The 24,016-nt window shown below is 42.9% G+C and overlaps 2 protein-coding genes across 2 annotated transcripts in view; one reads left to right on the top strand and one right to left on the bottom strand.

Annotated features, from left to right (window-relative positions):
* The window catches only part of zbtb20 (zinc finger and BTB domain containing 20), a 31,524-nt gene extending 12,536 nt beyond the window's left edge, over positions 1-18,988 (top strand). Inside the window, exons 2-4 of the mRNA XM_037467019.2 lie at positions 3,054-3,199; positions 4,353-5,849; positions 7,504-18,988. Of these exons, the coding sequence (XP_037322916.1) occupies positions 4,373-5,849; positions 7,504-8,039 (2,013 nt within the window). The 5' untranslated portion in view covers positions 3,054-3,199; positions 4,353-4,372 and the 3' untranslated portion in view covers positions 8,040-18,988. The remainder of the gene's footprint in view (positions 1-3,053; positions 3,200-4,352; positions 5,850-7,503) is intronic.
* Positions 18,989-21,111: 2,123 nt separating this feature from the next.
* On the bottom strand, positions 21,112-23,464 carry si:dkey-251i10.1 (uncharacterized protein LOC100038774 homolog). The gene is made up of 4 exons (XM_037467021.2): positions 23,248-23,464; positions 21,903-22,389; positions 21,681-21,821; positions 21,112-21,550 (listed from the first exon to the last, which is right to left on the bottom strand). Exons 1-4 carry the CDS (start codon positions 23,356-23,358, stop codon positions 21,393-21,395), a joined length of 897 nt encoding a protein of 298 aa, XP_037322918.1. The 5' UTR covers positions 23,359-23,464; the 3' UTR covers positions 21,112-21,392.
* Positions 23,465-24,016: the final 552 nt, after the last annotated feature.

Below are 24,016 nucleotides of genomic sequence, written 5' to 3'. Positions count from 1 at the left end.
CATCAAGAGGCTTGAATATGTGACTGTAGCGTGCGCTGTAAGCAGTATTTGCATATTCAGGATGTACATTATTCACGTGGCCGATACGGCTCCTTTCATAAGCACGCCTCTTATGTCTGTCCTCCGTCCCATCCCCCATCTTCCCATTTTATCCTCCCCTCCCCTCCCCTCCCCTCCCTCCCCCCCCTTTGATTAACTAATGTCCGATTCGATGCAGCGTATTCCATGAGCTTGTCACCCAATACAGGCGGCTGATTAACCTGGAGTCTGCCTGGTGAAGTTACCATCCTCATCTGCCTCGCCTCCTTTTTTTCTCTCTCTCTCTCTCTTCTTCTTCTTCTTCTTCTTCTTCTTCACCACCCCCCTCCACCCCTCCACCCGTCCTCAGTCTTTGTTGTGGCGGCAGCAGCAGAGCATGCACGGCATTGGCTGTCTGAAGCATTGTGTCTGATTTCCAGCAGACAAACTGACCTCTGGGGATTTATTGACAGCAAACTCTACAGAGGCAGACACAGAGCTGGGAGCACGGAGAGAGGCAGCCAGAGGAGGGCGGAGGGTGTTGGGGAAGGTTTGTCGGAAGGGTGGAGAGGGAGGGGGGTGGGGGGGGGGGGGGGGGGGGCAGACAGAGAGACAGACAGACGAAAGAATAGAGTTTCAACGTGATGAAACAGGAAACAGGTAGCAGCACACAGAGATGGAGATCAATACGAGGATGGTAAAATAACTCCCCCCTCTCTCCCCTCCCCTCCCCCCGATTTTGAATTTAAAAAAAATGTTTTTTTGGGTGGAGCTTTTGGAAGTGAAAGAAAATGGCTGCCTCCTACAAGGATCTAATTAATTTTGAAGGATCATCAGCCCCTTTAGTCCAAGGCAGGGTACAGGAGGGAGGGAGGGGGGGGGGCTAGGGGGGGTGTGGGGGGTAGGGGGGGGGGCAGACCCCTGGGCTGATTAGAATTCACTGCAGGTAGGCGCTGGCTGCTGCTCACCCACTGTGTCACGGCTAAAATGGAATCACTGTTGTGAGTGGCAGTCCGGGCAACTGAAGCCTGCTTCTCTTGGCCCGCTCCTTTGTTGCCTGCTTTCACCTCACTTTACCCCTCAGGCAGGTGGATTTACATGTCTGGGTTGGCGAGGGGAGCCGCAGAGAGGGAAACATACATGTTTGCATTGTCTAGCATTAGTCCCCGGAAAGAAAAAAAAAAGAAGAAGAAAAAAAAAAAAACAGGGCCCATGGCAAAAGGAATACGGTTTTATCCGTTGCTGAAAATGAATGAAAAACAAAACAAAAAGAAAAGGTCAAATATTTGCCACGGTTATGGATTCAAGCATTTGGGCTCATGTTTGTGTTCAGGAAGAAGAGGGTTCAGCACTGTATTCCTGTTGGTTTTTCAATTCGAATTAGTCAATTGTTAATTATTTCAGTGGCGGCGGCATTGTGAAGGCAAAGGTTACACCTACAGAAGGGTGTTATGGTTAGTTATTAGAACCCGTGTTTTGGGTTCAGGGTTGCATCGAGGCTCGCGGCAAACGGGCTGAAGCTTGCTGTTAAGAGCAAAAAAGCAGGAAAAAGTTACATTTTAGATTTCACCTTAAAATATAAGACGGAACAACTAACCAGTGTGTGTGTGTGTGTGTGTGTGCTTCAGTGCCAAAGAATGATGCATCTCAGTATCAAGTGATCACCCTCTGCTGCTAGACACGCTATTACTTTTCTATATCTAATCAGCAGATATGTTGGTTGACAAGGACATTTCCGAGAGAGCGAGCACATGTCTCTGCACTTCTCAACGTGGGGGCCCTGTGGCCTCAAAGCAGAGCTTCGGATGAAACCATCCTCCTATTCGGGGCCTGATGGTCTGTCACCTCGATCCCACCAGTGGAAAAACACCCGGGTGGCTTTTTTTTGAAAATCCCAACCTCGTAGTCACCTGTAGTTTCCACCTCCGGTGTGTGTTCTCAGAAGCGAGGAGGCGCGTTCAATCTGAAAGGATTCCCGAAAGAACAATACGTGCCGACATCAACGCACAGGTCTGGTCGAATCCTCACCTCGTTCCGTTCATTCAGCAACACGCTGTTGTTACTGGCATTCCTGAGGGAGCACTTGATGTTCGTGTTGTAGCCAGCGTGACAGCTACCAAAAACATTTTGACATTGTTTCCATAAAGTATGTTAGAGTGTCAGATTACGCTCATAATTCTGATCCAAACTCTCAGCCCCGAAAAACAGAGTTTGCGAGGGACTTCCACATACCTTTGAAAGCTTTGCAGTATAAATATTTGAAGGCCATTGGACTAATGTAACGGCGTTTTTCATTGGTTCAATGTATTTTTTTCTCGCTTGAATGTGGTTGGGTTTTTTTTTTTTCTCCACTTTTGAGTTGAATCCTTTGCAAGATACTGTGTGTGTGTACAGTGTGTGAAGCTTTCTGAGCACCAGCGAGCCAGCTCATCACATGCTTAACGTTGTTGAATGCCTGTCTTGTGTTTTTCAATGAATGCCTTGTGTAGTTAATTTGAGACTTTTTTTTTTCTTCTATTATCACAACTTCTAATGCCCGCTCTGCGACTGGATTAGACATTGTCTTGTTCCATTTGTGGATACCAAAAAGGGGAAAAAAAGAACAGAAAAATGTCCCCACACGCCGTCTCCGTCTTGGTGACTGAGACTTTTTCTAAAATATTTGGATCCGGTTAAATTCGTAAAGCAATTCGGATGAATTTTTCTTTTTAAAAAGGGTGTGGTTTTTTTTATTTTTTTTTATTCGCCCTGCGGGGAAGATAGCGGCAGAAGGGAAGAACTGGCTTTTACACCCGTCTTATTTTCAACCTTGGTTCATAATTGGTGGTCTTGTGCGTTCACCTCGCTTTGAAAACTCTTCACACATCTGTTGCAGCCTGTGGAAGATATTTGTGTTGCCGCGGCGCCCCGTTCACCGAGGGAGTGGCAATATCGACGAGGCAGTGTGTGGCATTAAGATTTGTCTTTGTCTTTTTTTCTCCCCCCCCCCCCCCCACCCTCCCGCACCCCCCTCTCTCCTCCAAACACTATGGCAGAGCAACACATGATTTGGACAGAGAGGACTGACAGCCTTGCCTAGCACCCGGGCCTCTGATCAGCCATCTCCACCAGCAAACTGAAGCTTGAGCCGCACTTCATCACCAGCCACACAAACACCTTCGGAACAAAACGTCATCTAACTGTGAGTGCCGCTTCAGTGTTTCTGCCTTCTACCTTTCACGCGTAAGTTGGAACACAACTTGGCGGGCAGAGTGTGGAGTATCAATGCTCGTTTCTGGAGCACACTGTCGTACTCTTTGTAAATTCCACTTCAGTCGGATAGATATATGTTACTATCAAATATGCTTTACCACTACTGTGTCATTTATTTCTGTCCTGTGTACATCTGCATTCCAAATTATAAAGCAAGTAGTTTCCCCGCGCATACTGTAGTTGATTCTGACATTTCATTACCAATATGTTTTCCTGAATATCTTATTCATTGACAGACGTTAAATGAATTATCCACAACGTGTTGGACGTGGATTTGTTTCCCAGATCAAAATGAAGACATTTACCTTAAAGAAAAGGGCTGTTCAATATTCAGTCAAATAGGGTCAACTGCTTTAATTACATTTTACTTAATTTAAGTATGTTTATGTGCAAAGGAAATTGATTTTACAGCAACTATGGAAACCCTCAATTTGCATAATTTTGACACCTTCTACCTCTCTAATTTACGTGAAGGTTTTCATTACTTTACGATGCAGAGCATCTTAAGTTATCTTACGCACCGATCAACCGGGTCACATCTATTCCGAGGATAGTTAGGAAGCGCCATCACAGGGAACACATGGCTAACAAAAGAGGCCTGCCGTTATATAAGCCCGGTGCGCCACCTACTGGTGGTAGGAGGGATTTTAGGACCACACAAACGGAAGCTTGTATTAATTAGATGTCAACCATCTTAATTGTCTTTCACCTTGTCAGTGTGAAAACTTATAAAGGTGATTTCAAGAGAGAAATTTAATTGAGGTTTGGAAATTGAGAATGGGAGGATTCATATTAACATATCGGTAATAATGTCGCTCATCACATATGTAATTGATTGGAGTACCGTGAGCGGGCTGCGGCCAAAAATAAATTGTGATGCATTTGCCCATGACTATTCCATTAAATAGTGTATATTTAATTATTGAATAACACGGTTGCATTCATCCCAATATATCAGTAATACTGTAAACCCGTAATGCAAATGTGCTGTTGTTAAACATTTTACACCCCTTCACTTCAATCCAGTGTGGTGACTGTGTGAGGAGCGCTTTTAAGTCAGCTGTGTTGCGTCCCGCTTGCAGGTGACATCAGTTGCAAGGGGATGACCGAGCGCATTCATAACATCAATCTCCACAACTTCAGCAATTCTGTACTTGAGACCCTCAATGAGCAGCGCAACCGTGGGCACTTCTGTGACGTGACTGTTCGGATCCATGGAAGTATGCTGCGAGCTCACCGCTGCGTGCTGGCTGCTGGAAGCCCCTTCTTTCAGGACAAGCTGCTGTTGGGCTACAGCGACATTGAGATCCCCTCGGTGGTCTCGGTGCAATCCATCCAAAAGCTGATTGACTTTATGTACAGCGGGATTCTGCGGGTATCTCAGTCAGAGGCCCTGCAAATCCTGACTGCTGCCAGCATCCTCCAGATCAAGACCGTCATAGATGAGTGCACCCGCATCGTGTCCCAGAATGTGGGCCTGGCCGGGCCGGGGGGCTTCCCCGTCATACCGGGAGACTCGGGTCAGGATACGCCCCGCGGCACGCCGGAGTCCGGCACGTCCGGGCCCAGCAGCGACGCAGAGTCAGGTTATATGCAAGCAACATCTCAAAGCATTGACCGTGCATACACATCATCACTGTACCCCTACCCCGGCCTCACTCTGCAGAACGGCACCCGCGAGCGCTCCCTGTACATTACCCCCATGTCGACAAACTACGATCCGACTCTAAGCACTCAGGAGGTCCAGCAATCTCAAGATCCGCCGTGGATGAACCGCATCCAGGAGAGGTCTCAGCAGGTTGACCGCTTCATCTCCACGGCGGAGTCCACCCACTGCCGCAAGCAGCCCCGGCCGGTACGCATCCACACGGGGGGGATGCACATAAAGCAGGAGGCCGAAGACGAGCACAGCTGCTACGACAACCTGGGGGACTGCCAAGACGACACCGACCACACCGAGGGTGTGGAGAGTGAGTCCAAGGTTGAGAGCTTCGACTCAGGGGTGAGCTCCTCCATCAGCACCGAGCCAGACGCCACGGAGCAGCAGCAGTACCTGACGGGCTTCGGCCGCGACGGCGACGGCCATCAGCAGGGCGAAGGAGGCCCGGTGCATATAGAGGTCAACGACTCGTCCCCAGAGCAAGTGGAAGACCCAGACGACGGGGACACATCCCACAGCACTAGTGACAGTAGCATGATGCAGCCCCTGCCAAACTCGGTCATGTCCCACTCCCTGTCAAACGCCCCGCACTACATGCGCCAGGCAGAATCACTCACCAGCAATCTGAGGATCAATTCCCAATTCCTGCCCACGCTCTTTCACCCGCCGACGAACAGAGACACCAAGCCTTTCCCTTACCTTCCTGTCCAGCAGCAACCCCAGTTCGTGGCCGTGCCCAACGCTGCCATGGCGTCGTTCCCGAACTCCATGTCGGTGCAGCAAACGGCATCGCAGCAGCAACAGCAGCAGCTCGTTGGAGGCATCGGTCCGGGGGAGAAGAAGCCCTATGAATGCACTCTCTGCAGTAAAACCTTTACTGCGAAACAGAACTACGTCAAACATATGTTTGTCCACACCGGTGAGTCAGGATGTCTTGTGAAGTCTGTGAATGTCAAGTGAAGTTGTTTGCGCGGGGAGTCGGGGGTTTGTCAGTAGATTATTTTAATTATTTTATTAGCCGGACTCAGTGTAGCTAGTGTTTGCAGAAAAAAAAAACTTTAAAATGTCTTTGGTTAATGGATGAAAAACTCTTAACATCAGGCGTATGCTGTGTTTTCATCGTGGAAAAGTATAAAAACGCAGCATGTATTTTGCCATCACTTAAGTCACAGTTGCATAGTACTTTTTGTGTCATTTCCCTCTGACTCGCGGCGACCGTTATGCAGCCGATCATTACGCTGCGCACTGCTTTCCTGTCGCACTGACAGCCGTATCAATCACAAACTGTAGGAATCACCACCACAGACAGAAGGAATTAGATATCATATAATTAGAAGATTGCCTACTCAAACAGTCATTATTATTCATAAGAACCAGAGCCAGCTAGGACGACCATTTCAAACCGAATCCTCCTGGGTTTCGCTCACACAGTCGTGCAGAGCAGAGCAGAGCGGTGTCATGTGGAAAAGTCCCTGATCGATCAGTCCCAAAGGGACGAGATCTCAACGTCTCACGGGATTTAATGACGGATTACTGCCTTTACTCAGTCTCGTAACAAATATGATTTTTTTTTTGAAGAAAAGAAAACGAATGCCAGCCTGACGTATCGTAATATAGTGCTCCTATGAGATTACAATGCATCTGATACATGTGCAACTTTAATTTTTATTTCTGTAAAAATACTATTTATATTTATAGAATAGTTTTTGTGTAATTTAATGTAATTCTTTAAGATAGACATCTGTAACAATACACACTCAAAAAATCTAATAGACAATGGACACATTGGTACATAATACACATGTGTAGTTGCAATAACAACAGACTAAAAAGCAGCAACGGCTTTTATGAGGCAATGTAATGCAAATATATTAGCGAATATGGCTAAGAATACCTGTTCTATATGTGCCAGCTGTATGGTGCAAAAGTGTAACTGATTCTATCAGGTAAAAATAAGGGAGAAAAGGGGAGAAAATAAAAGTACAAATTATTGGCTTCATTAAATCAAAACAGGTCGCTTCACATTTATTCAGTGCAGCGGCAAACATGAGACACACAGGACTCATTAACTTGCATGATATAAATTGCTTATTCGCAAGCTTTGTCAGCTCTGTCTCTTCTTCCTGTTTGTTTTATGCAATTATTATTACTTTGATATTTCCCAGACTTGAATTGAAGAATATCATAATTATGTAAATTGTGCTTACGTCTGAACAAACCAAACAGGATTGTAAATGATTTGGTTCGTACAGGAATTCAAATTATCGCTGTGTATTTCAAACCCTCCTTGTGGACTTCACAGCCATTTTAACTTTTTATATCAATAATGTTACCATTACAGCGTCAGAGGGGCGTCATAGGAAACCTTTTTCCTCACCGGTCTGTAGCACGCAGCACATTCTGAAAGCAGCATCTACACAAAGCTTATAGAGGACTAATTGAAAAGCACCGCTGGTGAAGTCAGGCGTCAAAAGTAGCTGCACAAGTTCTTCCATGTTTTGTAAACCTCGTCCTCAAAATGTGTCCCCTTCTTTTCTCCCCCCCCGTTGCTTTTGTCTTGCATGTACCTCCAGGTGAGAAGCCTCATCAGTGCAGCATCTGCTGGCGCTCATTCTCCCTGAAGGATTACTTAATCAAACACATGGTGACACACACAGGGGTGCGCGCCTACCAGTGCAGCATCTGCAACAAGCGCTTCACCCAGAAGAGCTCTCTCAACGTCCACATGCGGCTGCACCGTGGAGAGAAGTCCTACGAGTGCTACATCTGCAAGAAGAAGTTCTCGCACAAGACCCTGCTGGAGAGGCACATGGCCCTGCACAGCACAGGCAGCGCCATCACGGGGCTGTCGGGGAGCGCGGGCACCCCGGGCCCGGTCTCCATTCCCATGCCCATGGCCGTCCCCGAGCCCGGCGCCGGAGTGGTGGCCCTCGCCATGCCGGCGAGCGGAGGTGCTGGCGTAGGGGCCGGGGTTGGAACAGGAGTGGGCGTAGCTGCAGAGGCGAGCTGCCAAGAAGGGACCACCTACGTGTGCTCCGTCTGCCCTGCCAAGTTCGACCAAATGGAGCACTTCAATGACCACATGCGAATGCATGTCTCCGATGGATAAGTACTAATAGATAAACTTCTTTCAAAAAGAATGACAAATAAAATGGCACTAGATTTTCCTTTTCTTATTTTGAGGTATGAAGAGTAATGAGTATAGACACTGGCACATTAATTTTCCCAAAAAAAAAAAAAGATTATGATTTTTTCTTTTTCTTTTCTGTTATTCTAAAAGAAAAAAAAGATGGTGGCCTTAAGGCTTAGTAGTTTGATATTGATCTACTGGATGGATCCTAACTACAGGCCTCTAAATGTATGCTTTCCTAAAATAATGATTTATGTGTTGAACACTACCGAAAGGCCTACGAAAGAAACACATACACACAAACACACCTTTAGTGTAGAAATGTCTGAATGAATATACATGTGCATATATGTTTGAGCGTCTGTGTATTTGCATATGTCTGTCTTTTTAGTCCGTGTGTGCGCGTGCGCGAGAGTGTGTGTGTGTGTGTGTGTATGTGTGTGTACAATGCCGTGAAACATTAATCATGGCAGTTGTGAACCCATACTGACCAGTTTGGAAACTATAGATGTCCAAGCTTACTGTGGTATAATTTACAACAACAATAACAAAAAAAAAATCAACTAGGGTTGGGCTAAATATTCCCTCTAAAAAAATACTGATGGTCACAAGATTGCCTTCTAATGTAAAATAAAAAAAGGAGAGTAGTTAATTTGACACTGGGTTTTATTTATTCCTATGGTATTAAGGGATTATAATGCAGCTGTTGTCAAGGTACCAATTTCAATCATTTTACTGAAATGTAACTTCCTGTCGGTTGTGACAGGGATTAATATTTCTCACATGTTTTGTAATTGCTGTCCATGCATTTTTGATGGTTAAGATTACGTTTACTAAATTAGGGTGTGTTGACGAGACAACATTTGAGCAAAAATATGTTTCTTTTTTTCCTGAAGTTTGGAGTTTAAGTCATTTGCATACACTGCCACTATAATATCCTAAAAGACTGTTAAGGCTACTAGACCTCTTCCATTTAAAAACATGAGAAAGAAAAAAAGAAAAAATTCTTTTGCTGATGTTTTTTTTGTTTTAGCCTTTCACATTCACAGTTATGGCAGGCTGGCACACGTGACTAAACTCTCTTCTTCATAATTGCTGCTCCTCAACTTGCACCTGACTGTAATGGGATGTAGAATGAAATTGTCACTGTAATTATTGTTATGGATCAGCCTTTAACGGTTGCAATTTGATAATCAGATTATAACATTTGGGAGGTCCAGGCTTGTCGTTATCGTCGATGACCCTAACAGTGTTAGCGAGGGAGGGGTTTCATTTTGAATCAGTCAGACCCCTGTGTAACGACGCATCCATTACTATCGCATCGCTATTTCAGCTGGTTGGGGCTAATCGCATGACTCTTCGTGCGTTTGCTCCTCTCGGCAGCTCAAATGGCGCTATGGCAAACGTTATAAAATGAGACGCAGTCTCGGCGCGTTTTTTTTCGTGATATACCACAAGTTGCAGATGGACTTTCTGGACAATAGTAAACATTCCTGATTTTTCTAAACTCTTGGACACAGCATGTAGAGAATAGATTTGGAAGCTAGTGTGCAAAAGTTTTCCATCCACGCATCACATCACGTAAGGCTAATTTCTAATATTTGAATCGTTTTCTATTGCTTTTTATTCGAAATAGGACACACACACACACACACACACACACACACACATGCAACTGCCTGCAACTACAATCTGGAGGATTCGCTCATTTATGTGAGCAAACACTTTCGTAGTTGTACTGTTTAAAGAATAACAAACTGCATACAGCGGTCTTAAAAAGACCTGCTGTAGATTTTAAAAAAACAAAGTGCTACTTTGCACATTTTCTTAAAATGCCTGTGCTTAATATTTAATCATTTTCCTTAAATGAACTTCTATGATTTTCTTTTATTCAATTTAAAAAGGAAACCTTTTTTTTGTTAATCTTGATAAGTGGACTGCATTATTTTCTTGCATATATGTTGCACTGCTTAAACCAATAAGTGCACTACTGTTAACAGAGATACTATAGTTTTAGAAAAGAGGATTCTTTTTTTTAATCTAACATTTGGTTGTAGAGTTCACATGTAAGAATAGCTTTGTTTCAATTTATTCATTAAGTAATTCAGTGGTTCTTGGCTTTTGTTATGGCTTGCAGTTACCTACAGTATATCCATGTGCCGTGTTAATGCAAGCATTTATTTTTATTTAAATATGTACCATAATGTGTGCTCATCTACGTTTTAACCTTTTGAATTCATTCTTTTATGGAGTCAGCTCCCTGTGACAGTTAATCAATCGCATTTCTTTAGAAACAGACACAATTTTTCCTCCAAGAACATCCAAGCCAAACGACATGAACAGTGAAACAGTAATAATACACGACTCCCGTCCAACTCCGTTGGCGGAGGTAATGATAATAATAGCTATTCTTGTATTATTAATAGTAATACATTTAAAATGTATGTATGTATGTGTGTGTGTGTGTGTGTGTGTGCGCGCGTGCGCGTGTGTGTGTGTAACATAAATGATACGTGTGTCCTAGAACAACTTTCTGTGGGGTTTTTAAGGTGTGGGAGGTGATGGAACGCAGCTTCTTTGATATGTGTGGGTTGTACACGGTTGTGTCCCTTCCTTGGTGTTTGTACGTCTGTGTGGTGTATTTTTGCCTAATCAATCTGTTAATGAGTGGAATATCTGAACTGTAGGGCTTCCTTTGCAATATGCAGCGCAGGTACTATGAGAAGCAGCTCTCTAAACCTTTCGGGGGGCCAACGCGGCGACCGCAACATTCGAGTACCGCCGCGCTTCGTGGAGCCCGTTTGGAGAAGTTCTCTCCGGCTTTTTGAAATTTCATACGATTGCTACTAGGTTTCTGATCCCCGTAGAGTCAGCTGAAGTGAAGTCAAGTGACGAGCATGTGAGACTTTCCTGTGTTCTGGTTTCTCCTCGGTGGAAAAAAAAAAGAAAAAAAGAAAAGAAAAAAAATACATAAATATAATAATGTCGAGGAAGCGGGAGACGAGTCCTCAGTAAAAGTAGCACACTATCCAACATTTGATTAGGCCCGTCTCCTTTCGGTGTGCACATATACGCCCGGATTGTTCCCCGTTTTGTAGCCGTTGTTGTGGCGATATTGCTGCGTTCTAGTGCTCTACTTGTCTCCACACAGCACGCGGAGGGTTATCTCATGCCTTAACAGACAATGCACTAAACGGAAACACGTTAGCAACTGCCAAGATCTCTTTGCAACAGTAGTACTGCCACACGTACGGCTCGCGGTGTCGGTGTCGTTGTCTGTTCGGTACCAAGTTAAACACTGCCAAACCAACATCAGCACTTCTTTGACAGCGAGAGGCAGAGGCATGAGTTGAATTGAATTGTTTCAGTGTAATGTGTGTATTCAGTGATCTAGCATTCCTTCACGGCACCTAAATTTTTACATATTTTGTGTAAACACATATATCAAATGCACTATTGACTGTAGCTAGATGAGTACAACCAGCTTTGTGGTATCATTGGTCTAAATAGTAGGTTAAGTAGCTAGATGTTGGTTTTGTTGAACTATTTGATTTCAGAATTACACTATCAATCGTTTCTCTATCTTCTGTTTTTTTTATTTTTCCTTCTTTTTGGAATAACAAAGGTAGCCGATCTCCACGTTATCCGGATGAGGGCTAATAACTCGTCCAATCGTCAGTTGACTTCTTGTATCATAAGGTGTTTGAGAGCAGACCCGGGCTTGGGAGGGGAGGAACCCTTCTCTCCAGTGTGTCATAACGTGCTTTAGCGTACCCCCCCCCCCTTGTTGCATTAGCATCACATGCTCTTCACTGTCCATAGTTATATATTCCTTATACGGCTTCAGCTACTCGTGGTGGTGCTTAATTCTCTTTTCTCGGTGTTGCAGAAAAAGTTGGTGAAAAATTGCAACATTATCCATGAAAATAAGTCCTTATCTCAATCGTGCTTCTTCTAGTTGTTAGTTTGAAAAAAAAAAAAAGTTGAGACTTTATGTTTGCAAAGTGTTTGCATATTTTCCAGAACAAAACATATTGAAAAGTAGATAATAGCCTTGAGCCTGCAGCTGTTTGTATTGTGTTTCAAATATATTACTGTTCATGTTTTGTTTATCTAGAGTAGAGACACAGGGTCTACAGTACATCGTTGTCCTTCTTGCAGTATGTTTAATTCATCGTTATACTTCTTAATTTCAGACTTCCTTCTGCTTTTTTTTTTTTTTTTTACGGTGATCATAGTGACGTTGTTTATACATACATAGCTTCACGCTACTGGATAAAGGATAACAGTTAATGAGTCTTGTTTCACAGTATACTATAAACGCTTATATGCTTCGCATTGAGATGAAATCAAGGAAACGGAAGATAGTAATGGTGAGGGTCACGTTGAGTAAGGAACAGGTGTATTTTATTTTGATAAGCATGCGTCTGTCTTCCTGTTTGTCTTTCAGTCGGTCGCCACACATTTTTAAGTCAGATCCTTTTATTCAAGCTTGAATAAAGTCACAAAGTTAAGAGTAGAATACAGAAAACGCATGAGTACATCCAGAAAACTGCATTTTAGTCTTTTGGGCCTTCTACAGTACACATAAGAGTGAAATAGATAACTTCCTACAAATGTACTATATATATTTAAGTATCACCGTCTCCACACAGATGAAGAATGCATTCTCAGATAGTTTGATAAAGACATAACTGCAGCCAGAGTATACAGTACCTTGTGGGATATAGGGGATATGCCTATCAAGTGCCTATCAGTACATACAGCAACTATACAGAATATTCATAGTCTCTCTCTCCTACATTGCACAGATACAGTATATACACAATGGTCTATTGAAATAAATACTATTTATACTATTACTGCTCAGACCTGGTGGTTGTGTGTACATCCTAAGATTACCCTTTAAAATACCTGAAATGCTCTATTCATATACAGTAAAAGCTACATCTGCAGGTTTTATTTTCATCTTACATTTATACAGCTTGGAGGATTCAAAGATATAAAAATCCAATCACTCTTTCACGTTTTTGAATGAAACAATCAAGTAGGTTTAGAGGGTTCGGATGGTTCTGGAGACCTTTTCATTTCCACGTTGCTCTCTCGCTCTCTCGTTGCTGTTTGGCGGGTTACACACGTTCCACCTTTAGTCTCGGCCTTTGCCCCTGACAAAACGAGCCATATACAGTAAGTGCTGTATGTTTGCGGTGGCGGGGTGGGGGGGGGGGGGGGGGCAGTGGCGCCTCGCGCTTGGCAGAGGGCGCCACGCGTTGACTGCAAGGGGTAAAACCTTGCCACATTGTTCAGATTCTGACACGCGTCCTGCAGCTCTGCAGCAGAGACACTGGACGTGTGGGATGTGGAGTCAATGGCAAAAAAAAAAATTCCCCCACAACCGTCAACTCAAGTTGAATCCGTCAGCGGCCATGTTGTTTGTTTGCAGCTTGAGATTGTGAAGGGAAAGCAACGAGCACGTAAAAAGCATAAATGGAGTTTCAGGACCGAGTGGCTGTGAGATGAAAGGTGTTGGGAGGGCTTATTATTCGGTCCCCTGTGGACTAATTAAATTTCTCTGTAACCTTCTCCAGCCTAGTTACTGTGCCAGATTCAGAAGGGGAAAAAAAACACTTAAATTAGATGTGAGATTGAACACACAAATTGAAAATTGTTTAAAAAAAAGAAAAAGAAATTCAGTATTACAAAAATGCCAAAAGCAAGTGATGTCTATATATTTTGAATCTTTAAATCCTCCATAATGCATAATTCTCAAGTAAATGGGAGAAAACGCCTACGATGAAAATGCACATTTAATGCAGTTATCACTCCACCCCCCATGAGGCTTTTAGGAGACAGCATCAGGTAACAAGCGTCCATCAGTCCAAATGAAGCATGCAGTCCTGTCTACACAGCTTTTTGTCCTGGAGAACTTTGTTTTTCATGGAACACAAGCTATATTTTGAATGTCCCTCGATAACAGGCTTTCTGTATCTTTAAAAAAAAAAATGAAAATGTGTTCACAAAGCTGAGGAGACTAAGGCACGATTCAGCCTCAGAAGACTAAACATTCAGCCTCTTTGTGTTCGCTGCGGCGTTTTTTTTTTTTTTTTCATTCTTGGCTCGGTCCCGGCTCGACGAGACGGCTCGTTTTTCAAAGTGCGTCAAACTAAAAACATGCATTCCTGTTCACGTCCAGCGCATTCCAACACCTAGTCTGGCATTCGTTTTCCACACTTAACTCACCTAACATTAAGGCGGATTTCCAGCACTTATGCGATGTGTGTGTGTTTTTTTAACACATCTGTTGAGTATTTGGTCATGAGGTAGCAAACATTGCCCATTACATCAAAGTTTAGTATAATGTACTTTTCCCTCGAGTTGTTTAATCTACTCTCGCTGCAAATTGAACACAAATGTCGTATTCTTTGAGCACAGCTGAAGCCTGTGTGGTCTGTAGACAGCATGCACTATCACACAAACGACCCGACAAAGACATCGGTGGCTGCTCTCGGCCCGGCCCACGTGATGCACATGTCATGGTGGACATGGTTGCTAGGCAACCTTTAGCCCTGCAGTGCACCTAGAGGAGGCTGGGGGTCGGTGACGCGGGGGGCCACCCTAATCATCACAAAGTCAAATGAAAAAGAAAACTGTACTAGACAATGTTTGTTTTCATAAACCAAAGAAGGGTTAAGAGAATTTAAGTTTGATGGAGAAAGTAACATTTATTTTCTGTGTGTGTGTGTGTGTGTGTGTGTGTGCGTGTGCGTGTGCAGGCGTGTGGTTCCTTAGCGATCGGGTTAGTTTGCTACAGTTTTTTTTTTTTTTTTTTTTTTGTTTCTCATTGCCGGGTGCTTGTGAAAATGCATCGTTTTGTTTTTGTCAATTAATCAATTGTTCATAGTTTTGTGTTTGTGTTTATTTGCCTGTTGCAGACCAAAATAGACTCTTTTTCTTTTTGTTTCTAATAAGAAATGCAACAAAACCTAAAAATGAGAAATGCAACAAAACCTAAAAATGAATCTGACACAGTACCTGTGATGTAAACTACTGCATGTTAAACATGTTTATAAGTGTTGCATCCTTCCTCTGACAAAACATACTAATCATTGGTTACGTCTTCTATCCACACATTTAGCGTAGACCTGTTCGCCTTCACATTGGATTTTTATCTAAAGCGTTTTTTGATCGCAGTTTTCTTCAAATATTGGCACGGTCTAATATTTCGAGGCTGTCCCTTAAATACTAATCTGACATTGTGACTTTGAGTACATTTAGCCATTTATACTTGAGATGGACCAAGTTGTTAAGTTTGCACATGTTTGTAGCTTGTTTATTAAGCCAAAAAAAACAAAAAAACAAAGAAAGAAAGAAAGGACGGAGAAAAATGACACCTTCAGTCTCAGCAATTCAAGTCAAACCCAGCTGAGGTGTTCATGGTCTGCAATCAAATATTACAGTAAAAAAATCACTACATAATAAAGAATCAATTGAAAACCAAACTAACGCGCATTTTAAAATCACAACGTGGTCCAAATATTTATGAAAAGTGATTACATATATTTTTGTAAGGACATCACCTGCGAGCGGAATGTAAACCATTTGGCTAAATTTGACGATATTTTATTACTGTAAGGTCTAATTCAAGGTGAACCTGCTGTATATTTTTCATCTTGTGTGTGTCCAAAATAGGAAACTTAATTACTGTAATTCTGGCGATGTTTTGTACCGGTGTCAGAGACAGAACTTCTCAAACATTGGCATTAAAAATCATCGATGAGATGCGCCCTAATAAACGCAGCTTAGGTTTGTTCCTTCATCCGGCTTTCAGGCTTTTTGCTGCCATATCTTTTACGTAGATGCTTTCTGTAAACATGCACTTGAGTTGAACTATAAAGATGTGCTTATAAATATGTGTATATTTTGTTAGGCTTTCTTTTTGCCTAAGTTAGCTTGATATTTTATCATTTCCCTTAAACCATACTTCTCCTGTATAGTTATGAACTTGGCAGAAGTGGAGCTGTTGTAGTAAAGGTAGTTAACATCACAACTAAGCAAACCCTGAAATATATGCTGCAGTAATGTGTTTTCTGTTTGTTTTTGATAATTTATGCTCCAAGTCGGTTTGTATTTTATTATTATTGTTATGAAACAACCTTGTTTGAAATGTATTGACTGCTGTTTTGAAAGAGGGGATAAAGTCTGTATGTTTTTTAATGTACGTGCAAGGACGTTTTTTATAATATGATTTGTCAAACACTGGACTGGAGTGAGTTTCCCAACGTTCCCAAGTTGAGAGAGATGCATTTGACAGACACAAACTGCACAGACGACACCCGCTAGCACAGATGTGAGCTGACATCCTGGCGCCGGGTGACTTAACATGGCCACCGCCGCCCCCTTCCCCCCCCCCCGTTCAAAATACGAGTCATTCGGATGTACCAAGTTACGCCATTCGCATTTGGGCTACTTAATCGCATTGTTTGGGTGACGGGTTATTACACATAATAGGAAATATTCATCGGCGCTTTCCTTCCAAATTGCTGCACGGCACCTACTGCTGACAGGTTTTTTTTGTTTCCCCATCTGAAAGTGCGTTTTGTTTTTAAATAATCAGAAAGAAAAAAAAATCACAAAAGGGATTCCACTTGAGAGCTATGGAGTAATCCGAACGAGCTGGCGTGTTCTCGCTGTGGTTCGAGCAGATATGACGGACGAGTGTCATCAACCCAAACGCCACTTCTCAACCCAGAAAAGAAATTTTGCACTAGACTTGTTTAGGTCTTCTTCAATCTAAAGCAATATAAATCACTCAACGCATTGCACTACATGAACCGTAGTTGTCTCCCATGCTGAGTAAATGATGATATTGGAAAAGTTTTGATTTGGGTTTTTTTTGTATTTTTTTTTTGTATTGAAAGGTACAGGAATCAGTCGCTTTTCTTAAAATGCACATCCACATGTTGTTGTCGGCAGAAGGTTTATTTATTTTTTTCTTCTCCTTCTTCTCCTCCTCCCCGAGTATTTGGTGTCCAAATTTGAGCGGCATTAAAAACTTGTTGTTTCCTCCTGTGATTGTTTTGGACAAATCCAGCAACTTTGAAAGTCAGAGGCGGCATGTTTTCGGAGGGAAGGAATCGTCTTCCACGTGTGTCGAATGTCTTCACACCGCGTTTGAAGATGATGAACAAAAGTACCAAAAGTCAAACGCAGCTGCCCACTGTCGTGCACGCCGTCCTTCTTTTAGAAAGCACCCGTCTTCTCTGCATATTTGGTCACTTTGAGTGCTTTTTCTTTTTCTTTTTTTTTTTAAATCACAGAGAAATGCTTTAAAGTGAAACAATAACAGAAGCAAAACATCCAAATGCACCTTTTTCGTCGTACAAACACAGCGTCACTCGCTCCCGTCTGTAGAGTCTGCGTCCGGGCAAAAAAAACGCCTCATGCAACATCCTTCTTTCGGCGAAGGTCATTCACAGCAGCAGTAACTATTGACCTTAGCGTCACTATATTGTGTTGATGGGTATGTGTACATTTTTGAATAATCCACAAACAGCAAAACGTCACCATTTTCTCTGGATGTAGTAGCTTTCCCGTTTTCACCCGCTTTGTGGCGTTGTCGAAAAGATGTTGCGGTTTGTCTAAATATGTTGCGTGTTAGAGGAAGCATAAGTATGTGCCTTCTTGTAATCTCCTTGGTGAGCTCGTTATTATTGAGAAGCTGAAGCCAGCCAATTGTGTTTGCACTAAAACCAAATTGCTTTTGTGATGTAGACTATTTAAGCAAGCTTGTTGCGTCACTTTAACCGTACAGTATGCATGAGGGTGAACTTGGTAAGTCTAGGGCTAGGGCTCTCATCTGTTGACCTGTAAACCAGTGCAGCTTAGAGGATCTTGTGAATATATCTTGGCTTAGTTTCGCATTCAGTTTTCAATTCTATCTCCTTACTCATCAAGTTTGTCACAGTTTCTACAGCAAACAACAACAACAACAACAAAAAACAAGAAAAAAAAAACACAAAAAAACAGCAAATAACACATACCGTGAAAACAATACAGCTTTTACTTTCACATGCCACAGTTAGAGAGTTAAAACAACTGCAGCGGAGATATTCATTTCTCTGAGTCCATGGGAATGCATGAGTACACGAGGTCGCCTCAAGACTATTGGTCAAAATCATTTAGGTTGTTTTGGAAAAACTTGTATTTATTACATATTTTGTCGACATCTAAGAAAGACCTACTTGCTTTGAGTCTTACAAATGCACCTTATTCATGTCAGTCCATGTGGGGGGGGGGGGAAAAGGCTGGCAATGTAATATCTCTGATTTAGCACCTTACTACACAGCATGTTTTCACTTTATGCCAGTTTAGCTATTCTTCCATATTTATGATTTCCAAAATAAATCTCAGACTTTGTGAAATTGTTTCATGGGATGTGCCAAACTTTGGAGGCGATCTCCCAAGTGTTTATGCTTATCATTTTACTTTCCTCCTCCTTCGGTTATAGCAATGGTATGTCAAAACTTTCCTATAACAGTGTGTGGAATCAATTTATCTCAGCAAACAGTATCATTACTTGCCATTTTACGATAAGCCCTGTATTTCACATATATTTACCAGTGATGTGTATTTGTTATTATAAAGAAAATAGCCGTAAAAGCTTCATTATGTTACATGATATTGTGACTTTTTTCGAAAAACTGTGAAGACTTATCTTGCATATACTTTATACAGAAGTATTAAGCCTTAATACAAAAGACTAAAAAAAGTGTGGAAGAATAAACTGATTGTTGCTAAGTAAGGATGATTTTTGTAAATGTTACCAGCACTTTTTTTGTAATTTTCACTCTCTGAGGTATTGTACAAGTTCAAGCTGTTTGTGAAGTTTGATTATGAAGGAATAAAAACTAGTACTTTCCTGTACTTCACAGAAAGTCTTGTTGCTGTTTTATTTTTCGGTGGTTTCTCCTGCTGGTCTCCTCATAAATATTCTGCCTTTTGTTACCTTTTGTCCTTAAAGGGGATTATGTTTGAAAGATGGGACGGGTGTTATTGCTGAAATCAATGTAGTCAGATAAAATAGCTGCGATTAGCTAAAATTAAGCCTGTCGATAATATTAGCCTGCTGCTGTGTTGATTCCAAATACAGTTGGAAGTGACAACAACAGGCTGGATGGTCTCCCAGAATGCACTGGGCAGAAGGCAGGAAACACCCTGCACAAGCTGCCAGTCCATTACGAATCTAACAATGATTAATAAACAATCACAGTCACACTTCAGTTCACACCTACAGGCTCATTCAGCAGTGAAGTCCACTTCAATCACAAGTGTTTGGGCTGTGGGAGGAAACCGATGCAGCCAACGCATTAAAAAAAAAACTCTGCAAACAACCCGTCCTCCAGGCAGCAAAGACTCGGTTTGTCCTGCTGTGAGGTGTCCACGTCAACATGGGAGCTGCTGCACCGCAGCACACAGTGCACGCGAGGGATGAATGTGTTTCACACTCTGATGAGGCGGCTGCGTCTTATCCAGCAGGACGCACTCAGTGTCCTTCAGAGGGCGGATTGGCCAGCTGCAGAGTGTTGGACTGCACTGATCCCCTCAACAAATACAATGTAATGATCACCATCGTGACAAAGAGAGATGGAATGTGCGGGGACTCATTTTGCTTAGCCAAGTCAAACTAATTACAAAAAATAATCACCTTATACTTTGGCTCACTAATGGAAATAAATGAATATCCTTCAGTGATGGCCAGACTCACTGTATTCAAATGTTAAATTGTTTGTTAGTTATGGCTCCTCACACTTGGGTTGGAAGACAGAGATGAATTGTATTCCAAGAGATTTACATTGGTTCGAAAGATGTATTTGGTGCAATAACTTCTATTTATGAATTCAGTATTGAATTCAATTTTGTATTTTTTGAAAAACAGGCAAGCTAATTAAAAAAATCCATTTCAGTGATGCATATTTCTGTGAATTAATCTTTCTACAGAAAAAAATGGTGCATTACTGGTCAAATAAAAAATGTATTGGCTTTGAGTAATGTTTGAGACAACCAACAAAGTCACATTCTGTACCAATGTGTATTAACTACTCTATAACAACCATGCTGTTTCCTTATTCATTTACAATACTATTAGTTACTTATTTTTGTGATGACACTGTATTATATTTAATCTTTCACTTAACACTTTATAACAATATATATGCCTGGGTCGAACATCATTGATGAAGAGATTTGACAGTATTTTAGCATCTGAATGCCCGGGTGACGCTGCGGTGTCCACTTCCATGCACTTTGTCACAATAACCCGGTAACGAGAGCGATCAAGCCACGTCATTGAGAAACGGTCACGTGCACAGGGGACGGGAACCCGCGAGAGTCACACTGGTTTGCAACTCGCGCCCCCTGCCGCCAGGATGCGATATCTCAGGCCAGGTGGAGCGACTTGTGGACTCTTTCTACACTAGTCTGAAATGAGGCTTCAAAGACATTAAGGTCGCCATCGGTGGTGTTTTAAGATTAACCGGCATGTTACTAATGGCGGCGGTGGAAGGTGTAAATCTTCCAAATCTTAACAGCCAATAAACAGTCAGGTATTGTGGAACCATATTTGAGCCAACAGTACGCCGGTCAAAGTGGAATTCAAATTCCCCAAATCACCGTTGACCATTTTAATTTTTAAGTTACACAAAACTGATCATTAACAGTACGAGAACTATAAAATGGCCACGCTTCCTTCCAGTTGAGAATTTTTCCCTCAACAGCTCACTGACTAGTTAGATTTCATAGGGAATACAGCCAAAAGGCCATAACTTTACCATATATGTCGCTCAATGTCAGGAGCCATTGAGCGTTTATCAAAAGGACTTTAGCGTCAGGTGTTCTACTCCACAATCCCAGTAGTGACCATGGCGAAAACAGAAAGGCTCAGGAAGAGATAAGCGGAGTAAATATAGCCATTTGGTGTAATCCACTTGGCGCATTTCATTATCTAGCGAGTGCTCATCTCATGCAGTGGAGAGTGGAGGAGACAAGACTTCAATTGTTTAGTTTGTTCCCCAGAATACATTTATTCAATGTGGGTCCATACAAACCTAGTGAATGACAGGAGGAGGTATCAGATTTCTTTAACAGGAATGACATTGGTAGGAGGAGGATGTGGAACGTTTAAAATCATAAAGATTCACAAAGTACAGCCATCGCCCCAAACTAAGGGTGAGACACTATAATTTGTTCCCATAAATAAGGCAGAATGCAGAGTCCATAGAAATGGAGAGTTATTACATTTAGCCAAATTGGACAGTGGTGTGACAATATGACAAATTACATGACTTTCTTCAGCTCATCGTACAACACAAGCACAAAGGCGCCGCCCATGCCTCGGAGCACGTTGGACCAGGCTCCCTTGAAGAAAGCCTTGCCACCCTCATCACGTGCGATCTTACGCCAGCAGTCAATGGTGCCTGTGTACATGATGTCGGCTGAGGAAAAAAGGAGCGCAAATTAAATACAGCGAACCTGCGGTATAGAGGCACATCAAAGAATATGCTTGTCCCCGCTGCATTGAGTCAAATACAACTGCAGTACCACTTAACATTTTTATTAACTCACCTCCTTTGCGACCAGACTGCATCATCATACGTCTACGCACAGTGTCGAAGGGATAAGAGGTCAGACCAGCAACGGCTGTCACACTCTGTGCAATCATCCAGCTCACCAATATGCTGGCGTTCTTTGAGTCTGGAAGCATACCTGTACATAAAGAAGGGGGAAATTAGGAGACACGTCTGAGGCGGATTGAGCCAGCATTTGCCACCTGTAAATTCAATGTACCTTTAGCTGTGTCGTAGATTCCAAAGTATGCAGCCCTGTAGATGATGATACCCTGCACAGACACATTGAAGCCCTGGTACAGCCCTTTCAGGCCATCAGACTTGAAGATCTTGCCCAAGCAGTCTCCCAGGCCGTTGAACTCTCTTCCGGCTCCAGCCTTTCCCACATCTGCAGCCAGACGGGTACGGGCGAAGTCGAGTGGGTACACGAAGCAGAGAGACGTGGCTCCGGCGGCGCCACCTGAGGCCAGGTTACCGGCGAAGTACCTCCAGAACTGGGTGCGCTTGTCGACGCCATCAAGGAAGACCTTCTTGTACTTATCCTTGAAGGCGAAGTTGAGGGCCTGGGTGGGGAAATATCTGATGACATTGGCAAGGTTACCTCTCCAGAAGGAAAGGAACCCTTGCTCCTTGGGGATACGGACAACGCAGTCCATGATACCCTTGTACTGCATGTCCGCGGTGATCTGCTTACTGGCATGCTGGACCTGGAATAATGAAAAGTTAAACAGTTAGCCGGATAAGCTAATCAACTGTGCAACATGAGTCAATCACAAGGTCTCCTTGTTGTGACCTTGGTGCTTGTTAAATTAGAAAGAAAAAAGCTGCTGCCTGGTCTGAATGAATGAAAGTGCAATCCGACAATGTTGAGATAAGCCCAATGATTGCGGCAGCTATAAAGTATTCAAACATTTTTTAATTTCGGATTTAAAAAATGTTCGATGATTTATAAGGATTTAGTAAGATGTTCACTGATCATCGCAATACAACAAATGTCGTGGTACAAGTTTTAACAGAAAACCCCAAAAGTTGTCGAGCCGGGCGTGAATCACTGCCGGCTGGGCCTTGGTGAAGCCATCTCGCTTAACGCTAGCTAACATTGAAAGCTACTTAAGTAACCGGAAACGTGTCAAACGCGATTAAGGCGCGAATACAATCGTAATGTTGGTTTCTTTTACTAGGCTATTAAGTAGTAGGAGTGTAAACGTATTTGGTGTGTTGCCGGCTAATGGTACATATTGTCCCAACACCAGTACGCGAGTTTGTCCTTTGTTAGCTACCGTTACGCCGGCTAAGGTTAACGTAGGAAGCTAACGTTAGCAGCCAGGCTCGTGTAGGTCATTTCCCGTCTGATGGTGACCTTAAATCCTTTAACGCGTCGCTCTAGAGTTTCATTCATTCTTTATAATCACATTTTGGTCAGCCACGATAAACTCTGAACCCGTGGATACGTGGCGGCAACCGGCAGTGATACGTGCTCAACTTTTAGACCAATGGCAGTTAGCAGGAGCACACACAAGCTAGCCGGCTAACGTTAGGGAGTCTTAACGGAAGACGGTCTTTACCTGAAGGAGAAGCTTCACTCTCTCGATTGGAGCAACGGCTGTTTTGGAGATGGCAGCGGAGATGCCACCAGCCAAGAAGTCCTTGGCGAATGATACAGCTGTCTCATTCATGTTTCGATGTTCTTGGTGTGCCTTTCAGATAACCAGTAAACGAGATACCCCACTGCCCTCTACAAATGATGGCCTGCACCGACGAAATGGCCGATTGTTAAGACGCGTCGCAGATTTATATAATACAATAGATCGCGATACAACGCGAGAACTCGAGATTTGTGCTGTAGGCCGATCCCCTCAACGTCACGCCGCGCTCCGCCAATGAGAGTGCAGATGTCGTGATGTCGTCATCATGCGTGTTCTGTTACGCACTGGCGAGTACATGCTAGTATCACCAAATACAGTTGAAGAAGCTAAATTTAGACATAAACCCTGATAAGTTACTGCACGGACCTTGTTCCCTTTCGGCTTCCTGCTCATAGTCACGCCCACAGACCAATGAAGACACTGCTCAGGTGTCACATGTATGTGCTCTTCATACTAAGGCAAAGTCACAAGGTTTTCAAGGACTTCCCAGAGGCGTTTAGGTCATAGTTGAGAACATTACACATTAAATAATATTAAATATATTTCCGCTTACAGTGAGACACAATCAATAATAGTGTACGGTTACTCCAGTGAGGATCATTCCTCTTAATTAAAATGAATTTAACCTCGTCTATTAATTAAGTTAGTGTCGCAGGCGAACCTTCACTTTCTACATGTGTGAGGTGAA

This window comes from Pungitius pungitius, chromosome 16, assembly GCF_949316345.1.
Source record: "Pungitius pungitius chromosome 16, fPunPun2.1, whole genome shotgun sequence".
Lineage (NCBI taxonomy): Eukaryota > Metazoa > Chordata > Actinopteri > Perciformes > Gasterosteidae > Pungitius > Pungitius pungitius.
Note: the sequence above shows the minus strand (reverse complement) of the source record. Positions and strands in the feature narration are given on the sequence as shown.